This window comes from Galeopterus variegatus, unplaced genomic scaffold, assembly GCF_000696425.1.
Source record: "Galeopterus variegatus unplaced genomic scaffold, G_variegatus-3.0.2 Scaffold2153, whole genome shotgun sequence".
Classification (NCBI taxonomy): Eukaryota; Metazoa; Chordata; class Mammalia; order Dermoptera; family Cynocephalidae; genus Galeopterus; species Galeopterus variegatus.
In genome coordinates, this window is record NW_007728264.1 from 163,098 (window position 1) to 183,638 (window position 20,541).

The following is a 20,541-nucleotide window of genomic DNA, read 5'->3' on the forward strand; positions in this document are numbered from 1 at the left end:
CTTGGTGTTGTCAGCACCACGCTCACCCAGTGAGCTAACCGGCCATCCCTATATGGGATCCGAACCCGGGGCCTTGGTGTTATCAGCACCGCACTCTCCCGAGTGAGCCACGGGCCAGCCCGCTAAAATGCTTTTGTTGTTTGCTTTGCATCGAGAAACCTGCCTGACCAGTTTCCTTGGTAGTTCCCATTTTCTTTGCGTTTCGGTTCACTAAGACGCCACAGAGGCTGTGCCAGGTGTTTATGATTTCTCTGTATCTTTCAGACCCAAACCCCACAATTTAAGATCTGAACTACAAAGACTTTTGCCGTGTAATCTCTTTACTTTGAACTGATCACATTCTTGCTATCCCATCTGGCAGAGAGGGGCCGGCTGAAAGGAAGATTCGGCAGCCAGGGCACATGCCTTATCCCTTTGGGTGGGCACGTGCAGCTCTCGGGATATTTTAAAGGTCACCTCTTGAGCAACATATCTTTCAAGACCTTTGGAAACATTTTCTCCTTAGGGAGACAGGCCGCGGCCTTGAAGGCTGAAGATTAGCATGAAACTCGAACCTGCAAAACCCCGGGGGGACGTCGCATGTACTCTTTGGTGGTGTGATGGCTCCTGAAAGCTTCTTTGTTGCCTGCTGTCACTTTGTTTTGACATGCCACGTTTTCTCTGGGCCACACTCTTTACTCTGCTCTTTAAAGAATTCAATATTTTTCTTTTCTGGCCTGACCTTGATGATTGAAAAGTTTTAGGAATACCCAGGGTCTGGCTCTCCCTGGCTTCACAGAGATGCGTGGCCATAACCAAGGAGGAGTATATTCAGAGGTGAGAAATCATCTTCTTTTGAGTATGCTGAGCACTGCGACTTTAGGCTGGGGATGGTAATATTTCCATAAGCTTTGTTCTCTCATGCATGACACAGTGTTTCCCTCAGACCTGACCAGTCCTTAACTCCATGAAATTATTTTTATCTAGACCCAGAAAGAATAAGGGCTTTCTGAGGTTTCTAATCTCCCAACACACTGTCTTGTCAGATAAGCTTACACACACACACACACACACACACACACACACACACACACACACACACAGAGAGAGAGAGAGAGAGAGAGAGAGGGAAAAGGTGAGAGAGAGAGAGAGGGAGAGGGTGAGACCAGGGTGGCAGATTGAAACAAATAGGTTTTGTTTTTTGAATCGGGTTGAAATGGTTGGTTGCTGTGTCATCTAGACCTTGCATGTGTAGGATTTAGGTTCTGGGATGGTGGTTCAGTCTGATTTAAAAGGTGCAGTATCTGGCTTGACTTTCTCTAGTGTCCGCCTTACAGATAAAAAGGGAAAGAGGAGGAGATATCAGTGTTGTGAAGAAATGGGCTCCTTCCTCCTCTTACCAGGCCTGACATGGGGCATTTGTAAGAAGATCCCAAACCCTGTTACTTCATTGGGATTCCAGGCTGTTCCTAAGAGAGACTGTCGTGCTAGATAGACACAGTTTAACATGTTTCTTAAAGACCTTAGGAAGGTAGTTGATATTACTTTTAAATTTATTAAGGTCTAATTTACATTTTGATTGGCTTTTTTTTGATTACATGAAATACATGTCATGTGACAGGTTGTTTCACTTTAATACTCTGGCCTGTTATCTGTTTTACTGGGTTATTTTCCACATGAAAGTTTAGCCCGGTAATGATAAGAAAGTTGAGGCAATGAAGTTGATCATACAAGGCCCACTAAATGAATGTCACGCTCCTTAGCTGGACAGTCCAGGCTGTCCACAGTTAGGCCCCAACCTGCCACTCTTTGCAGCCCAGCCAGCCAGATATGGATGCGCTGCTGATCCCTGACCACACTGTGCTTCTTGCCTCTAGGCCTTTGCTTAAACTGTCCTCTCTAGCTGGAAGGACCTCTTCCTATCTCTGCCTTTTGAAATCCTGAACCTTCACTGAGGCCCAAATCAAAGAACAGAGACTGCTTGTAGCTTGTCCAAACTAGGTGTGATCTATACTCCCTGTGAATACTTTTAGGCCTAGGTTTGTCCTCCCTTTGTGCTTCTTGCTACAACCTCCTGAGCAGACTCTACGCTCCGTCAGATCACAGGCTCCACAAGGGGACTGACTTTGCTTTTGCATCTCCCATATAGGAGGGTACTTCAAAAAGTTTGTGGAGAAATAAAATTAAAATTAAAAGATAATATGAATTCTCTCATGAACTTTTTGAAGTACCCTCATATTAACACAGTGCCCCACATCAAGAAGACTCAGTAAGTATTTAATGGGAGAATGGTATTTTGGAGACAGAGCCAAGTGGAGATTTAGCTTTTTTAAAAAAATACATGTGACTGTGACGTAGACCTCATGAAATTTTCTGAGAGTCACCTGCCACACAACTCCAGATGAGGCCCTATGCGAATCTTGGCCTGGCTTTCATCTTCTGTGAGGAAGTTTTCTAGCTCTTAGTCAAACAAAATTTCAGCAGGAAAAGAGACAAAGTGGATTTGGAGAAAATCCACATCATGGGTTTGGAAAACAAATCAAAATCATGACAAAGGAAGGAATTGTTGAAGGAACTGGGAATGTTTAGCACAGTAGAGAAGACCTAGGAAAGACGTAGACTCAGTAAGTGCTAGAGAGAAACTTAAAGAATATCTAAGGAATTTCCTTTACTAGATAGGAAGTTGGACAAAATAACCTCTAAGACTCCAGTGTTCTGCAAAGTTCTTTTCCTATTTGCAGTTCTGATTGATAGAAAAGGAAATTTTTGTTACTTCATCTTTTACATTCTCAGCTGGGAATATTATAGTTTAGGATTTCAAACTCAGGTATTATGCTTCTATATCTTTAATAAAACCTTAGCTAAAAAAAGCATCATCCATCCTGTTATTCAGTATTCTTTATTTATTCATCACGGATAAATTCATCAAAATCCAGATAGACTTGGGTACCACTTTTTATCAGGAAATTCGAGTGTACAACTTCCTTTTTTACCTCGTTTGCCAGGGAATTTAGAGCCAAACATGTTCCTCATCTCAAGTAAATGACCCTGCCAGTGCTTGATGTATCTATTTCCCCACTTTTCTTTTTTAATTGACTTACATTTTTTGAAAATTGTAAAAGGAACATGTACTGTCATTAAAAAACAAACCAAACAGTACAATTCCCAGGGTGTTGGTGGTGACCACTGGCGTTCTTGTTGACTTTTTTTTTTTTCCTTTTTGTCTTTTTTACTGACCGGCAATGGGATCGCAACCCTCGGTGTTGCGCCCGCACCGCGCTCAGCCAGTGAGCGGGAACCAGTCTCCACATGGGATCCGAACCCTTGGCGGGAGGTGCACTCTCCAGTGCGCCACCGGGCCGGCCTCTTGTTGACTTTTATCTGTGTTTATTTTGTTTTTACTTCGCTCGTGCTATATGTGTTTTAATATTGTAAGGTACCTGAAATTCATCGTGGGGTGGCTGCTAGGTGGGACAGAGAGGTTGTGCATCATCGTGCAGCCCAGGTGACACTGCCTACTGCCCAGGGTGAGTCCATCAACCCCGAAACAGAGCGAGAGAAGAATGCAGAGATGTTTTAAGGGAACATACCTGTTTGGTCCAGCCCAGCTTCTGCTCTCAAGTCCGTGCCCCACAAAGGCACTGGGAAGCCTTATGGAAAATGTGGGGCTGAGTCACAATCCAAGGACAACACTGGGATTGAAGGCATGGCACTGCTTCACACATGTTTTTTTCTTTCTCACTGGATTTGGTGGTGTAGAGATGGTCTAAGAAGGTTTTTTTCCCCCTCTTTCAAGTAAGAAAAAAATAAAGCACTGAAGAACTTTCAGTGACAATCTCTAGAGCCCCAACACTCCTAGTGACCAATGACTTGGTCTTGGGTAGATCTCTTAACTGCTGACATTCATCCAACAAATGTTGAGCTTATGCTGTGCTCTGGGTGCTGGGGACACATACATCAACAAGATGAAAAGGGTCCTTCCTCCTGGAGCTTGGGTCTGGTGAAGGAGAGATTCAGTAAGCACATTAAAACAAGAATGAGATAAATTCAGGTACTGGTGTTGGGGAGAAGGCTGGACTAGGTACAGCTCCTGGACAGTCAGGTAAGGCTTCTCTGGAGGTGATGTTTGAGCAGACCCCTGAGTGGCCAGAACATTGGGAAGATTTAGGAGGAGTGGTGAGATCAGAGGCACAGCACATACAAAGGACCTGAGGTGGGAAATGATTGTGGAGTGAAGGGGACATCAATGAGAATTGCATGTGGGAGAGGTGGGCAGGGCCAGACCCGTGCAAGACGCTGTAGACCAAACTACTAATGAGTTTTGTCTTGGTCCTCATTGTCATCACATGTGGAAGCGCAGGGGAGCCAGCAGTATCCAGTCTATCTTTTGAAAAGACCACTCTGGCTGCTGGGTGGAGAATCGACTATAAGGAACAAAGGTAACAGGTGGGGTCATGCGAGGAGGCAGAGATGAGGGTAACAAAAAAAAATTCATCTTGTAAGTAAATTATACTAATTTTATTTAAACTTTAGATGTTTAAAAAATTACAATAATTGGGTTCCTGGCGTCCAGCTGACATGTTTACATCAGCTTTACCATAAGTATTCCAGCTTGTTACTGCTGTTGCCAAAGGTCAAGCATGGTTCTGTGAGGTGCTCAAATATATATGGTGTTTTAAACTTGTAACCAGTAAACGCCACCTTCTAATCTTCTACAAACTCATCCTAATCTCTCCTAATTCATTTTAATATCTTCCTTCCTTCCTTCCCCAAACTAATTTGTGCTTAATCCAGGTTCTATTCTTCTCCTTACTATATTCGTTCTATTCTTTGAAGCCCGTAATGACATGTAGTGTTTCTCACTGTTGCTTAGAATGAGATCACTTCATCACACTTGTGTTCGTAGGAGCTGCTGACAGAAAGAATGCCTTCCCTGCTCTAGGACACACGTAGCTCAGGCAGAGTGAAAGCATTCAGACTTGATTCTGTCACACGGAGTCCGGGAAGAACCTCAGGACAGAGTGCCTCCTTATCTGCTGGCCTCTGCCTCTCCCCTTACTGCTTTGAGTATATAAATTGAGGGAAATAAAGGACTTTTTGTTAGAGTTTGGGTATTTTCATTTTCAAATCATCTGACTGATTTATTAGAATTCTGTTTTAAGAACTTTAGAAAAAGTAGATGGGTTTTTCACTCTCCATGGTTTTACTACATTCTGTGTTTCAGTTGGGTTTGCACGAGGGGACAAAGTGTGTTTTACTTGCAGCTTCCAGCTGAGCCATGGACCACGGTAGTGTGGGTAGAAGTGGAAGTCTTGGCACTGGGTTCTGAGAAGCCCACGAGGCTGTGTGCACATAGGTATGAAAACACTTCTGTTAGCAGAGAATGTGAAGATGACAGTAAGGACCTAAGATTGTGGGTAGAAAGATGCAAATGTCTCACTGGAATCATTCATTTGTCTTGACTCCACGTGAGGAAAGGTTCCACTAGATGAGAAAAGTAGAAACTTCTGTCCAGGTGAATTTGTTCCCTGAGCAGGAAGCTTCTGGTGTAAAGCGCCAGCCCAGCCTCACCAGGGCTGGAGTTAGCAGCGGGCCCTGGAGGATGGAGCTTGGAGCTTCGCTTTACATTTGTCCCCAGATCCCTTGCCCCCATCATCCCATTGACTATGAGGTTGGATTAATGTTGCTAAGGCTCTTTTGATGTGTCATTTCCCTACTCTCAGATCTTCAGGGGCCACTGGATCAGGGGTCTTCAAGGCCTTCCAAAGTTTACCCAAGACCTTTATTACCAACCTCATTTTCTAGGATTCCAGCTGCAGCCAGGCTGGTCTCCTCCTTTTCCACAAGCCTGGATGGTGTAGCTCGCTCCCCACCTTCTCTCGCCTCCCCTTTTATCTCTACTCTGCTTCCTTTATAGCATGTCATAACTGCGTGTCTTGTCAGAAGACCTGGGTTCTGTCCCAGGTTGGTTAGATTGTGACCTAGGTCAAATTATTCTTCCTCCTGAGCCTCCGTTTCTCCATGTGTAAGACAAAGACTGAACTCTAGGAGACTTCTAGGATCCCTTTCAACCTTATCATTGTGTGGTTCAACATCAGCCTTAGTTTTTTCTTTGGCTGCCCCAGGACACAGGGCCCTTTCTTTCTTTTGTGTTTCTGCACCATTCACCATTCACCATTCACCTTTCATTGTTTGTGATTGTAGTTAACATTTTTTTGTCCTGTCTTCACGTACTTTTTGAAGATATGTCAGTAATTGAGAAAGCCCATTGGTAGAGCTACTTTCCTGGGATGTGAGTGAGGGAGAGGGCTACTGAACGTGTTCTACTTTGGACTTCCACCTTGTGTCCAGAAGCCAGGAGGAGAAGGGATTTGTAAAAGATTTTCCCTTATAGCCATTATTGGGACAATGGGATGTTTTTTGAAAAGGGGTGCATGTTTACCACTTTGGGACTGAGAAAATGATGCAGGCTCCCAGAGAATTCCTTCTGGTCTGCTGTGAGGCTGCTGCATCTGTGCTGTTGGGGTTGGCCTTCCCCTGCCATCCTTTCAGGGTGCTAACGTCCTGGCATTGAGGGTTGGAATGATCACTTCATCTTTCACTGTGCATTTCAGGGCCCTGTTTGATTATGACCGGACTCGGGACAGCTGCCTGCCAAGCCAAGGGCTCAGCTTCTCTTATGGTGACATTCTGCATGTTATCAATGCCTCTGATGATGAGTGGTGGCAGGCAAGGCTGGTGACCCCACATGGAGAAAGTGAGCAAATTGGTGTGATCCCCAGTAAGAAGAGGTGAGTTGTCATGATCATGAGCAAGTCCTTTCCTGCCCTCTGGTTGGTATTTCTTTCTTGTTTTCCTCTTGTCCTGTAAGTGGCTTGAGAGCAGCATGTGTGCCCTCTTCCTTTGGAGTAGAGAGTTGGTACTCAGGACATGGTTTTCACTCAGTGAGCCAGAAAGTGGCGGCCGTACAGGCTGCAACCCACTGCCAAGAACATATTCTGACAGTAACAGGACTTCTTTCTGACTCCAAAATAGGGTTGAAAAGAAAGAAAGAGCTCGATTGAAAACCGTGAAGTTCCATGCCAGGACGGGGATGATTGAGTCCAACAGGGTAAGTGTGGACCCTCCCAAGGAAGTCAGCCAGCATGTGAAGAGGGGCGAGAGGCTTGGAGTTTGGGCTGATGTAGAAGAGAACTGGGGAGCTCAGAAGAAGGGGCCTGGCTCTATCCTATTAGAATATTGGCTGCTTTTCAGAAAGCAGAGGGAGTATGTAAAGTCCATGGCTAGTCTGCGCTCCTTCCCCCTGGGCAACCGGCTCATGAAGATGTGTTGGAGTTGGACTATCTGGAAGGCTGGCTTGCTCAGGGAAAATGAAACCACTTGCGGGTGTCTCCCTGACTACAGACCCTTGTCAGAGCCGTGGGGACCCTCGTCATCCAGCCAGGAAGGCCAGCCCCAGAGCTCCCACCTCCCTTCAGATTACACGAGGCAGGAGAGTTCTCCATTCACCCTTTTTCTTGTGTGAGCTTCACAGGCCAAAGAACTTCCGGAGCAATAGAGGGAAGAGAAACATGGAGTAGGTGACTCTGTGTATATCAGTGGCAACCTTAGGGCATGTGTCCAGGAGGCTACAGTGACCTTTGTTCTTTAGGAAGTGCCAGTGAGTGCTGTGAGTCTGGATTAGGTGGAAACCTCTAACATCCCTACATTTCCTGTAAACATAATTTTCCTCTTACATCAACTTTCATTTAATCTCATAGACTCCATTTGTGAGAGATGGTCTTTTATTTAGTTCATCGTTGTCTCCATTTTAGTTTTTCTTGCATGCTTTAAAATCCATTGTTCTGTTTTTTTTTCTTCTGTCCTTCCCCTCCATCTTCATGTTCTTTCACAGTTCATCAAAACGAAACGTAAAAAGAGTTTCCGCCTCTCTCGAAAGTTTCCATTTTACAAGAGCAAAGAAAACATGGCCCAGGAGAGCAGCATACAGGAACGTAAGTAGCAGCAGAGTCCAGAGAGCAGAGCGCCCACAGCCCTGTCCTTTCATCCTCAGGAGAAGCCTGCGCGAGGGCGAGTGTTCCCATGAGCGCGCACACCTGCTTATTTGCACAGTCAGGGCAGAAACCGGTCTGCATAGGGAGATGTTGGGTCTTATTTGTTCAGCTCCTCACTTGAAGTGAATGTTGGAGGCTCTGCGGCAGGACTGGTCCCAGGCCAGCCTCCAGGAAGTCCCTGGCACTGGTGTTAGAAGTGCCAGACGGAGCTCTGCTGTGGTGAGGAGCAGTTTTCAGCCAGAGTGCCAGGGTTAGAAAAATGGTTTTTAAAGAGTACAAGGTCTGGGAACTCAGTGTTGCTCTCCTTCTTCCTCTTGTGTTTTCTTTCCCTTAACTTCACTCGTCTATGTCAAGAGAAGAGCCTTTTCTTCCCGGGATCCCTGGAGCTGGAGCTACTACACGCAGAATCTCTGTACGCCTCTCAGCAGACTTGCCGTCGTCCTAGCATGCCCATGGAGCCAGTTTGCACCAGAAAATCCTTCCTGCTTACATGAGCTGACATGGAAGGGGTGTTGCTCAACATAGTCCAAATCAAGATTCATTGAGAAACACAAAGCTAGTTTGGTAGAAAAGGCTGTAATGTTGAGCTAGTTTAACTTTAAGAACCAATTTAATCCTGGTAAATCTTTTTACTCTACCATATACCTCAGAAATTAACTACTCTAACCCTAACCTTTAACACTAGGTCAGGCTTGGAAAATATTTTCTCATTTGTCTCATTGTAAATTATAAACATCTTTCATTTACCAGTGATGCCCTCATCTTACGTGGAGGGATCTTGGGGACCTGAGCTGTTGGACTGGCAGGAGACTGACTGGTTCCAATAGGAAATGTCCTTTTTTCAGGCCAGCCCAATTCATGGTCATGAGATGTGTGGGTCGTTGCTGTCTGGTGTGGTGCCCGGGAATACCAGGTGCCCTTGTCCAGATGGAGGCCGTGGCACATCATGCTGGGGTTGCACAATATAGAGCAGTCGATGAAGTTGGTTCTGCTTGTGAGCAGTAGGAGACAGTCTGAGACAGAGGCCTGAGGTGATGTCACCACAGTTCACTAGATGGATCCCAGAACCTCCACGCCGAGTCCAGCCTAGGAGGCGTTTGCTGCTCAGTGGTCCAGGCTGGCAGGGGGATGGGGGGATGGAAGTGGGGGAGGCATTAGACGACAGAGTTGAAACTGCCTAGTGCTTATTCTCCAGAAGCTGAGCTCATCCCCCTAGGTCTGCACAGCTCAGGGCAGCTTGGAAGGCCATACCTCAGACCACGTGAAGCTTTCCCCAAAGGGTCTGAACAGAGCGAGTGGGTCTTGGGTGAAAGCTCCCTGAAGTGGCGGCCATTCTGTCTGCCTGCCTGGCACATGCGCACATTTGCTCCCTCATTCACCCATGGAGGACGTCTGGGCTCTACAACTACAAATATGGTCAAAGCAGGAGCTCCAAAGCCTTGTAGTGTCGCTGGCCCTGTCTTGTGGGCCTGTAGGCTACAGAGTACCTCAGAAGGCGAGTCCTCCGAGGCCCTCTGGCAACAAATTGAGCAAGTCCAGATATCTTATCTGACCTGGGATATTCTTTCTGTAGTGACGTTTTTAACCTCACTGTAGTTACAGGTCTTCATAGTATTTCATACTTCCATCACTAATGCTCACCTGCCTCTGTATTCTTCCTTCCCCTTGTCTTTTTTCTCTGTTTTTTTTCTTTTCGCCCCAATTCTCTTCCTCCCTCTCCTGCCCTTCCCTTCCTTCCCCTCCCTCTCTCTGTCCTTGCTGTCTGTGAAATCAGGACTTCCCTGGGTTAAGTGACGATTATTATGGAGCAAAGAACCTGAGTAAGTCAAATGTACACACCATTAACTATTTGTGGCATGAATGGAGATAGTGGGGGTGGCATGTAGGGGGCATGGGGAGGGTGACGGGGAGGGGAGGGAAGTGTTTGTGAGCACTCTGATACCACAGCAGGAGGACGTGCATGTGGCTCGAAATGTCATACTTTTGTTCTGGATCTCTGGGACCCTAATAAATCCCTGTCATTCGTGTCTCAGTTTTCCTTTTGCACCTTGAAGCGGTGGGGCGTGAGCTTGGCATCCTGCCTTAGAAGTGAGGTAGCCCAAAGTGCTTCTCTAAGGTGACTACTCAGCTAGTCTCTAGCCTGTTGTCAAGCAGAGGGTTGCCCACTGGTTGGAGTCTTCTCCCAGTGGCACCCCACTAAAGGATTGGGCTTAGGAACTGCAGCTCTTATATCCCCTCTCACTAGGGGCAAGGGCCCTGTGAACCCTTTTACCCAACCTGCATCGGGAATGCCCCAGCAGATCCAGGGCCTCTGCAAACAGCACGGGCAGGCTTCCCACAGAGAGTCTCCAAGGGGCCAAGTTGGTCTGGTGGGGGCCTCGGCACCATTTATGGATCATATAGGAGTATATCTCATGCTCTATCTCAGGAAAACTCTGATCTCTGCATTCTGGAAAATTATCCTAGAGTGGAAAATGAAAGGACTCAGACGATGGGGCCTTAGCAGCTACCCCTGCTGCATGCAGAGGCTGGGCCGGGTGGGTTTTGCCGGTTTATACTCTCCTTCAGTAAATAACAAAGGCCAAAGGTAAAGGAGCTGCCATTGGGGATTGTTCAGGAACTAGCCATGTGTGGCAGCTCAGCCCGTCCTTCCTGGGGGCCACAGCATGTCACGGTCTGGAACAGTGTAGTCTTGGCTGAAACGAGCAGCGTCCCTCTCCATCATTTGGTGTGTCCGTGTCTCATCTTCATCCGCCTATTGTCCTGGGAGGCTTGGGCTTGGTTTGTGCCTCCTGTGACTGTTTGAGCTTGCTCCACCCACACTCAGAGATGGCTGGGTCCCAACTCTGAGACAGGAGGGCTGTCTCATCCTCAAGATGTCTTGTTGGTTTGCTATGTCTGTGTTGCAACACATCTGTCTAATGGTAGATGGAGGACCGTCCCCCTCAGTACTGAAGCCAAGTCTCCTCCTTAGTGGCAGCAGGAGGGCTGGAGGTCCTACCGAGTGGCCAGGGCAGTGCCCCCTGTTGACTGCTCAACCATCCAGCCTCTTAGTTCTGGAGTGCCACGTACTTCTGTACTTTGGGGGCTCTGTCTGGGGAAGAAATTCATGAGCACCCTGGTCTCTTGACTTTTCTTTGCTCCTGTCACTGTCTTTCCTTTTCCTGTCTTGGGAGATGCATTTTGAGGTAGGATTTGGAAACCATCCAAGTCAACTCATTTGATTCAGATGAAGACGTTGCCACTGAAGGAAGTAAAGCTCGTAGTGTGTAGAGAAGGACGTGGCAGACCGAGAGGGCTCTGGGGACTAGTATGAGGTGGCCAGGGGCTCATGATTGGAGCTGTGCCTCCCAGTTGGTAGCCTGGATGTGGCAGGCCTCCTGTGGCTGACTCAGTTTGCAACTCAGTGTCTTGTTCCTGGAGCATTTGAGTTTTGTGCTGCATGTGACCTTTCAGTGGTGTGTTCTGAATTGGAGTCTCTTTCTTGTTGGCTTGCAGAGGGAGTGACATCCAACACCAGTGACAGCGAAAGCAGTTCCAGTAAGTGTGTGTCATTCCCCCATGTCATGACCGTGTGTCCCAGCCATCCTCATCCCATTGTTGCATGGCTGCCGTTTCTCTCAGAGGCTGGTGCTTCTTTTAGCCTTGTACACTTCGAGATCCTGGAAATGCTGTGGCCAGTTCATTCTCTTAATAGGATGGGGTTCGCCCGTGGGTTAAAGGAGAGTATAAGGGCCTGACTTGACTTCAGAGCATCCCTGAAGCCATGGGAAGGGTGAACTGCCAATGAATAAACCCCTGCCATGGGCACCATAGGCTGTAGGTGCTGCCAGGTTTACAGATTTGCTGAGAGACCAAAAGAGAAATGGCTCCTCTGGGATATTATCCTGAACCTGCCTTTTCAGGTTGAAAGGACCTCCTTGCCTTTTGGCTGGTTTAAATGATCAGGTAATTGTCCAGTTTTCCTTGGAAGATCCCATTGACCAGACAACAGAAGCCACGGTTCAAACCTCGTGAGATTTGGGAGCCCTCTCCTTTCAGGATTGGCAGTGGCTAGAGAGGCCTCGTAAAATCTCCCCAGGAGTCTTAGGTTCAGAAGAAGCCTTTTATCAAGCTTCCCGTGGCTCCATGCAAACATCACTGCCTTCCCCAATACTGCTGTCAGCCACTTTGGGACCTCCTGGTACCCAGCACCAAGTGGCTTGGCAACTATTGTAGGAAAACCTCAGCGGTGCTAGCCTTTGCGGAGCTCCACTATGAGGACAGAGCAGGCTCAGCGTTGCTTTTAAAGGGCACTGGGAACCTTAGCCCAGCCATGCACCACTTTTCTGGATGCTTCTTCAAGTGGTTGGGAGTTAGGTAGACTTTTAAAACGGTAAGGTTAGGCTGCAGCTTTGGGGACCTGCACGAGTGCCCTGATTCCCCCGCCTGCAGGTGAAGGGACTCGGGCAAGTGTCTTGACCCAATGAAGTGTCCCTGTGATTTTTACCACAGAAAGGGGCCAATGAACACAGCCAACTGTTACCTATAAGTACAGTTCGTAAGGAATTGGGGTGGTTTTTGGTGGAGGCTTCATGGCTTCTGGGTCTTGGCCTTTGGTAAGCAATATTTCACTGAAGGAGGGAACTGCTGGCTCCTGCCCCAGGGTCAGTGAATGGCTTCCTGTGCTTTCTTGCTGAAGGCAAGCAGAAAGGACCACAGGGCAGGAGGTAGCACATTCCACTCGATCAGGTTGGTGTCCGGCAGGGGCGGTGAATGTTGGACGCAGGGAGGCAGGTCATAAAGTGCTAACCTGTCTCCCTTTTTTGTTGCAGAAGGACAAGAGGATGCTATTTTGTCATATGAGCCAGTGACACGACAAGAAAGTAAGCCTCCTCCTGAGAGTCCTGCCTTCATGTTGGTCTCCCAGCCATAGGGCTCAAGGCCGTGGTGGCAGAGCTGGCAGAGGGAGGGACCTGGGGAGGGAGGGACCTGGGGAAGGAGGAACGCTTGACATCCAGCCCCTGGGCTCCTCCTCTTCTACTTCCTCCTAGTGTCATAGGGAAGGGGAGCCCACCAGTGTGAATCTCGCTGTGCCTTTGCCCGCCGCCAGGATAACTCTCAAAGGAGAGGGCAGATTTACAAGGCAGGCAAAGGAAGGCCTATTTCAGTGAATGTAGCCGCTCCTAAAAGAGAGGTCTCTGTCTTTCCCTTCAAAGTAGCTGCTCTTGCTTAGCTACTAGTGTCAGTGTGGAGATTTCTCCTGAATCTATTGGAAGGAGAGATGCTTTTGGTTTCAGACTTGCCTCAGACTGAGATAATTCTCAAATTAAAGGCTCTTTGAGGGCTGGCCGGTTAGCTCAGTTGGTTAGAGTGCAGTGTTATAACACCAAGCTCAAGGGTTCAGATCCCTGTACTGGCCAGCTGCCAAAAAAAAAAAAAAACAGAAACAAAAATAATAAGGGCTCTTTGATATCTTTGTAGTTAAAAGCTGTGGACACTTCACCGTGTCCGAGTCTGGAGCCTCTGCGTTCCACATTCCAGCCAGACTCGGAAGTGGGATGAGGCCTGTTCACTGTCTTGATGCTTTCCCTCTCCAGTTCACTATGCAAGGCCTGTGATCATCCTGGGCCCAATGAAGGACCGAGTCAACGATGACCTGATCTCTGAGTTCCCACATAAATTTGGATCCTGTGTGCCACGTAAGAGCCCAGGAAGGCCCAGAGGAGTGAGGCTTGGTGCCCTGGGAATTGTTGCTCTGATGTTTTACGGGAAGGGTCTGGATCAGATTCTAGGACTATGTGGGAACAGGGTGTATCTGACACCCTGGAAGAGAGTAGGTGGCAATAGATTCCCCAAAAGCTGATGGGGTTGACAAGATGAAGATATCAGGCTTGGCTGCTCGCTGGACAAACGGGGAGGCCCAGCCCAAGTGGTGTTGATGTGGCTGGATGAATGCTTCGTGAGCCTCACTAACTCCCGTACCAAGTTTGGCACCCTCTGCCAGTCCTTGGCTCAGGAAACCCCACCTTTCTGGTCCAGTTGGAGCTAAAGCTCATAGCCCCGTGTGAGACCTATAGGTCAGACAGACTTCTTCCCAACTGCTTTTTATCCCCACTCATCTGAAAAAAAGTTGAAATGGCCCTGGGACCCAGCTAGGTGAGAGGGGACCAAGTCAGCTGTTTTGGCTCACGGCAGATCCTTGCCCTTGTGTGGGTCACACAGCGTTTCCTTTCTTCCCTCAGATACTACCCGGCCTCGGCGTGATAACGAGGTGGATGGACAAGACTACCACTTTGTGGTGTCCCGAGAACAAATGGAGAAGGATATCCAGGACAACAAGTTCATTGAGGCAGGCCAATTCAATGATAATCTCTATGGAACCAGCATCCAGTCAGTGCGGGCGGTTGCAGAGCGGGTAAGCAGAGAGGAGATGGCCTCAAAGAGAAGACAGAAATGCTCACGCCAAGGTTCACTCGGGCCCTCATCCTTCTAGCACGGGCGCTGCTGAGCCGTACTGCTGGCTAAAGCCCTGGCAGCACTGCAGAGTCCCAGCCCCTCAGTGAAGGCATCTGTCTCCTTCATGTAACTCATCTCAGAGCGTCACCCATCAGGGACTAGGGACCCCTAGGCACATGCAGCCTTTTCTGAGTAATAGGAGCAAAAAGTGGGGCCTGGGTACCTCAGGGATAGGATCTTCCAGGCCGCTCTGGGTATCCCTGGGTTCCCCCAGGTGGATGTTTGGAATTCCACTGGATTTCTGCTTGGGGTTGGGTGGATGGGGAGTGGATGGGCTGATCAGGTCTGCTTTTTCAGGGCAAGCACTGCATCTTAGATGTTTCCGGCAATGCTATCAAGAGACTACAACAAGCACAACTTTACCCCATTGCCATTTTCATCAAGCCCAAGTCCATTGAAGCACTTATGTAAGTGTTTGCTGAAGCTTAGACATGCCCAGCTAGGATGGGGTCCTGGACAGGAAATGGAGAATAAAGCGATCTGTTGGGCAGGGGTAGAACACAGGGCAAGCTTTAAGGAAACTCTGTGCCCCAGCTCTGGTCACCGGGCGCACCTTCTGTTTTGAGTGCCTGTGCCTATGTTCCTGGTTGGGCTTTTGAACTTAGAAGGCTTGAGGAAGGAGTTAGCCATGGGTCACTGCTGCTCTGAGAGGGCAGCTTAGCAGATTTTCTGGGATCCCAGAACAATCCTTTATGTTAACCAAAACATAGGATCTAGTTTGGAACTATTTTTCTTCTGTGTCTTTGGCAGGGAAATGAACCGACGGCAGACATACGAACAAGCAAATAAGATCTATGACAAAGCCATGAAACTGGAGCAGGAGTTTGGAGAATACTTTACAGGTAAGAATCTCTGCTGCCCAGCCCAGGTTATGTGGGAGTGGCCAGACACCTATTTGTGTCAGTGTCTCATAGAGGTTTAGGCAGAATTTAGAAACCTTGCAGAGTTTCTGGATGTTTTTGAGCTTTTGATTGCAAACCTTTCCAAAGCACTCAAGTTCTCTCTGTCCAGCCATAGCAGTTTCACCAACTTATGGTATAAACCGCTGACCAAATGCTGCCTTGGACTGTTGGTTTGTTCATTTTGTCTTCTCTTTCCTACTAGAGTATAAGCTCCCTGTACTACTTTGTTTCCCTGCCTCCCAGCTCCCTGCCCCAGTACTTTGCCTTGCATGTTTTAGGTGCTGAATAAACGTTTGTTGATGATGAGGATTCCTTGGTGTGGTGTTCAGGTTGTCTGTAGGTGTGTGTGTGAGTGTGTATGGTCACCTATTGACGGTCAGTTCCTAAAAGGTTGGGAAGGTTTCTATGTATTATGTTTCTCACCTTTAAAAGTTTGGTGACATCTATGTGTGTGTAGGGCAGTGCTGAGTAAATTCTAGCTGTTGGTGCTACTGGGTTAACTGGGTAAAGAATTCATAAATGTACTCACACACCTGGAGGTCTTTGGAGCTCCCTTTGCCATCAGCATCCGTGTCCTTGTTTGCTGAGCTGACCTCTGACATCGAGTAGATGTGACAGCCCCAGGAGCACTGCCTCTTGCCAGAAATTGTGGCTTTCAGCTCTTTCTCTAGATAACTGGGATTTTCCAAATCGTATAGGAAGGCTCTTTTAGAATTACAAGCTGCTGGCCTTATGGCAGCCAAGAGCAACACGAGCTGCAAGGTCTGGCATATGATGGGTGCTCAGTAAACAGTCTCCCATTCCTTGTTACCTAGTCTCACTGTCTCAGCCAGTGGACTGCAAGCGCTGGGCTCGGGGCGCCTGGCCACTTCCCCTCCTGCCTGAGCTCGGACAGCCAACTAGTGGGGCCAGACCTGCGCTGCTGGGAGCGGGCCTCCGTGCCTAGGGGGCATTGTAGGATTGTTGGGAGAGGCAAGATTGCCGGGGTTTGCGGGTGTGCTGTGAACCACAGTAATAATTTTGTTTTCCTCTTCACTTTAGCCATTGTACAGGGTGACTCACTGGAAGAGATTTATAACAAAATCAAACAAATCATTGAGGACCAGTCTGGGCACTACATTTGGGTCCCATCCCCTGAAAAACTCTGAAGAATCCCCTCCAACCATTCTCTTGTGAACAGAAGAAATCAAGTCCCTCTTCCCTCCTCCCTCTTCATTCCTGTCCCCATGGGGAGAACAAAGACTACTGTTCTTGTCCCCTTTTTTAGATATGTCAAAAAAATTGAGTTTTCTAGTCCTGTTTTTTTTTTTTTTAAATTTTTGTTTTGTTTTAGTTTATTTTTTTGGGATGATCCCATCTCACTCATCATGTGACTGTGCCCATTCCTGCATGGACCTTTCCCAAGCGCTAGCACAGGTGCAAATCCATCAGAGCCATTGTTTTCATAAAAACCAAGCAGAAGCGAAGAGAAGAGAGGAGGACTGATGGAAAGACAGACTCTGGACAGCTGCACGGCTTGTGAAGTGAGCTAAATGCACCACATGATGAGATGCTCCTGGGCATTTCTACCTATCTGTACTGCTGTCTTGCAGCTCTCAATGGTGCAACGTAATGGCAACAGAAAGTATCTTATTTATATATAGATATATATATGTAATTTATATAAAATATATAGAAATTATATATATATATTATACACTCATATAATATATATATATATATTAACACACATTTGGACTAGAAAATCTATGGAGACTTCATCAATGGTACTATGTTATTAGAGAAATGCTTTAATTTTCATATTCCAATCAGATGGCATCTTCTGTCCCAACTGGTTGGGAAGGGATTGGAAATGGTAGTAGGTGCTGTACTAAGGGCACTCGCATTTGGTCATTCTCTTGAGTGCTAAGGTTTTCTCTAGGAGGGGTCAGCCTGAGGCCTGAGAGAAGGGGCTTTTGCCTGGGGGCAAGAGGGTTGGAGATTTGACCAGAAAGCATCTGCTGCCCCCTGCGGTGCAGTCAGTCCTGTGGTGTGGAAGGAGAGAATGGCTAATGATGCTCCATATGAAATTGCCTATTGTTTTATGCCACCTGATGTGTCTGCATGAGAGGTTTCCTTTTTGTTCATTTTTAAGCTGCTGTTAAACCAAAACCATGTTGTGCTACTGTGTCAGCCTTTTCATTATTCCAAATTTTACTTTTACTATTTAAGTGAATGCATAGACTCCAATTTGCCAATGTTCTAAAGGCGCGTGAGGTTCTGAAGGAGCCAGGCCTTGTGACAGAGTGGGTGACCCAGGCTTGGTCGTCCCGTCAGCAGAAGGGAAAGCCGGGGCTAGTGAGGGGTGAGAGGAGGCTCTGGAGCTCTGCCATGCCATGCTGTCCCTTCACTCACCTGCCAAGGACATGTCAGGCTTAGCTGTGGTTCCTTCATGGGGCCCGCTGACAGGGTCAGGGAGTCATTTGCCTTCCAGTTCTGTGCTGGGACAGTGGAACAGCACTAGGCTTGGTCAGCCACAGCAGGCATTTGATTTGGGTTTTTTTTGCAGCTGCTTCATATGATCTGCCCCAGCCCCTCACCAACGGCTGGTAGCTTACTGTTTCTTCAAGAAGAAAGTAGACTTTAATGCTGGACATCTGAGCTGGAGAGCTAAGATTCATTTACTGGTGAGCTGTGAAACCTTGTTGCTTTTTCCAAGTCTGATGGCAGTGATTGTGGTCAGTGGAGATTTTTCCCACCACAAACGCAGGCAGCAGGTGTGGTTCAGGCCCTTCCCCACCCCACTGTGCTCCTTTGAAGCCAGCGTGCCTCCCTCACCTCCACACTGGAAGGACGATGCAGGGGAGAAGAGCCACGTGCTTGGCCCTGGGGATGAAGCGGTGTGTCCCAGCCCGCCAGGTTAGGACCAGTGCAAGCAGCGCAATGTCGAAGATGCTTTAAGCACTACCAGCCAAATTCAGGAAATCTGTTAACGGTTATCCTACCAGCATAATGAAGCTAACTGTGAAGTGTGGGGCCGGAACGAGGGTAAAGAAAGGGCAGGAGCTTTTCCTGGACAGTACACTGGATTGAAGGCAAAGAGGACAGTGGGATGGCCAACTGCGACTATGGTGAGGAGGGGGAGCAGGGAGTGTGGGTTCTCTGATGTTAACTCAGCAGCATAGTCTGCATGGTGCCCAACCCTCTCCCCCTCCCAGGGAAGAAAAGCAAAGATTCAAAGTAAGCATGACACTAGTTGGTTTACCAGTGTTCCTTCCAAGGAGACATATATTTTTTAATAAATGATAGTTGCAATGAACTGTGGCTCAGAGACCTTCTTGAAGTAGTTGAGAAGGGAGGGTGGGGGCACAGCAGTGAGCAGAATGTTCCAGATCTTTGTCTGGGGCCGAAAGGCTCTCTCCTTAGTCACGATCAGCTGACCGAGCTGGTCTGTACCTGGGGTGGTGACAGGTCCTTTGTGAAAGCCATGCGTGCTGTTTTCCACCCCGCCCCAGATGCTGCTTCAAACAGCAACAGCTGGGTGGGGGTCCACATCCTTGGTGGTGAAGTGCTGCCATTTTCCCAAAAGGTACACAGGTGGGAGGTGCCTGCTGCAGCAAAGATGTTTGTTAGAGAAAGCAGAGGCCCCCTGAACAGCAGAGAACTGAGTGAGGAGACTGGTACGAGAGCTGGCCTGCCAGCGACCAGCGTTTCCAAAAGTGTGGGTGGGGTGGGCCCAGTTTGCAGAGCAGGGCGGCAGCCATCCCTGCAGCCCTCTGAAGAGGGGAGTATCCTAGAGCCGGTGTTCCTGATGTGGTTGACGCCACTGTGACTTGTGTGGAGAAGCCTGAAGAAGTGCTGCCATAGTCATACAGTCAAGAGCAGCGAGGGAATGAATGAGCAACTCTAAGGTGTGTGGGCTGAGCCACAGCAAGATGATTACCCATACTCGTTTGTGGGGTGCTTTATGGTTTGCAGGCTGCTTTCTTTGCCACATCCTCTCATTTGCTAGAAGGCAGCTCAACAAAAGAGAATCCCCAAAGAGCTCTGTGGGGAGTTGAAATCCAGCTCCTGAGTGCAAAGGGAACAAAGGTTTGGCCTATAGTCACATTGTGTGGAGACTTTGTCTTCACAGCTGATGTCCCTCCTGGAGGAGGTGCAGCTGAAGAAAATTAAGCCTCAGTACAGACGACACCAAACAACTTGGAAACCCCAAAGGGAGACGTGCCCTGCACCGTGCCGTACCCTGACGGAGAGAGCCCTGTACTCACGAGGGCGGACACAGGTCTCCTCCCAGTTCTGCTGACATCGCAGCTGATCACAGCCCAATTTCTTCATCTCTAACAGGGGAAGAACTGTATTATCAAACCTTAAAATGTTCATAGGACCCATGACTAAATAAAATGTTCAAACACAAATGACCAACTTTATCTTAGGTTGAAAGTGCTTCTAGAAATTAGCTAATGAAAGCAAAATCTTTACCGAAGCTAGTGTGGAAGTTGAAGGGCTCAAGGCTGAAGAGGCTGAAGCTAATATAGACACAGCAGCAAGTGGGAGTTGAGCTGCAGGACTGCAAGGAGCCTAGAGGGGAAGTGTCTCAAGCAGGTCAAAGCTAAGCAAAAAAGGATGGTACTGAGAAAGGGCATTGAGCTTGAGCAGGAAGGTCAGTACTAAAGACCAATGGTGCCCTTTCCATGGGGACAATATCTGGCCAGTGCCAACCACTGGAAGCACAAGGTTATCAGAAAACCTTGTTGCGATGACATGAGGTGTTCATAGAGCTGTAAACTTTCTCAAGGCAAACCCACAAATTAGTGCTGAAGTCAAGAGCAAGCTGGGATGCCTGCAGACTTGACCTGGGCCTTGGTAGTACTCATTGTCTCAGTATTCCCATGTTCTGTCTTTCATCCCTGTTCCCATCTAGGATTTCACAGCCTCAATTCCACTAATCCTTTTATCCATTCGGTCATTTCTTCGGCACCACTAGGACATTTTATTATTATTGCAAATAACTTTCTGATTAAAATTGAATAAAATTCCAATTTCCTCAAAAGCCTCTTTGTTCCCCCATCACTTCCAAGAAATAGCAGGACTGGCTCCCGCACACCTTTGTTCCTCCCCACTGAACA

At 47.9% G+C, this 20,541-nt stretch overlaps 1 protein-coding gene across 4 annotated transcripts in view; it reads left to right on the top strand.

Moving 5' to 3' along the window:
* The window catches only part of DLG3 (discs, large homolog 3 (Drosophila)), a 54,190-nt gene extending 35,459 nt beyond the window's left edge, over window positions 1–18,731 (top strand). For 2 of the 4 annotated variants that reach the window (XM_008580750.1, XM_008580751.1), the window contains 9 exons: window positions 6,594–6,770; window positions 7,015–7,090; window positions 9,808–9,853; window positions 12,848–12,898; window positions 13,613–13,714; window positions 14,258–14,430; window positions 14,829–14,938; window positions 15,282–15,373; window positions 16,475–18,731. In XM_008580750.1, the coding sequence (XP_008578972.1) occupies window positions 6,594–6,770; window positions 7,015–7,090; window positions 9,808–9,853; window positions 12,848–12,898; window positions 13,613–13,714; window positions 14,258–14,430; window positions 14,829–14,938; window positions 15,282–15,373; window positions 16,475–16,581 (934 nt within the window). In that variant the 3' untranslated portion in view covers window positions 16,582–18,731. Of the gene's footprint in view, window positions 1–6,593; window positions 6,771–7,014; window positions 7,091–7,873; window positions 7,974–9,807; window positions 9,854–11,531; window positions 11,574–12,847; window positions 12,899–13,612; window positions 13,715–14,257; window positions 14,431–14,828; window positions 14,939–15,281; window positions 15,374–16,474 lie in introns of all 4 variants that reach the window. The other 2 variants (XM_008580748.1, XM_008580749.1) reach the window with 2 other exon arrangements.
* The last annotated feature ends 1,810 nt before the right edge of the window (window positions 18,732–20,541 follow it).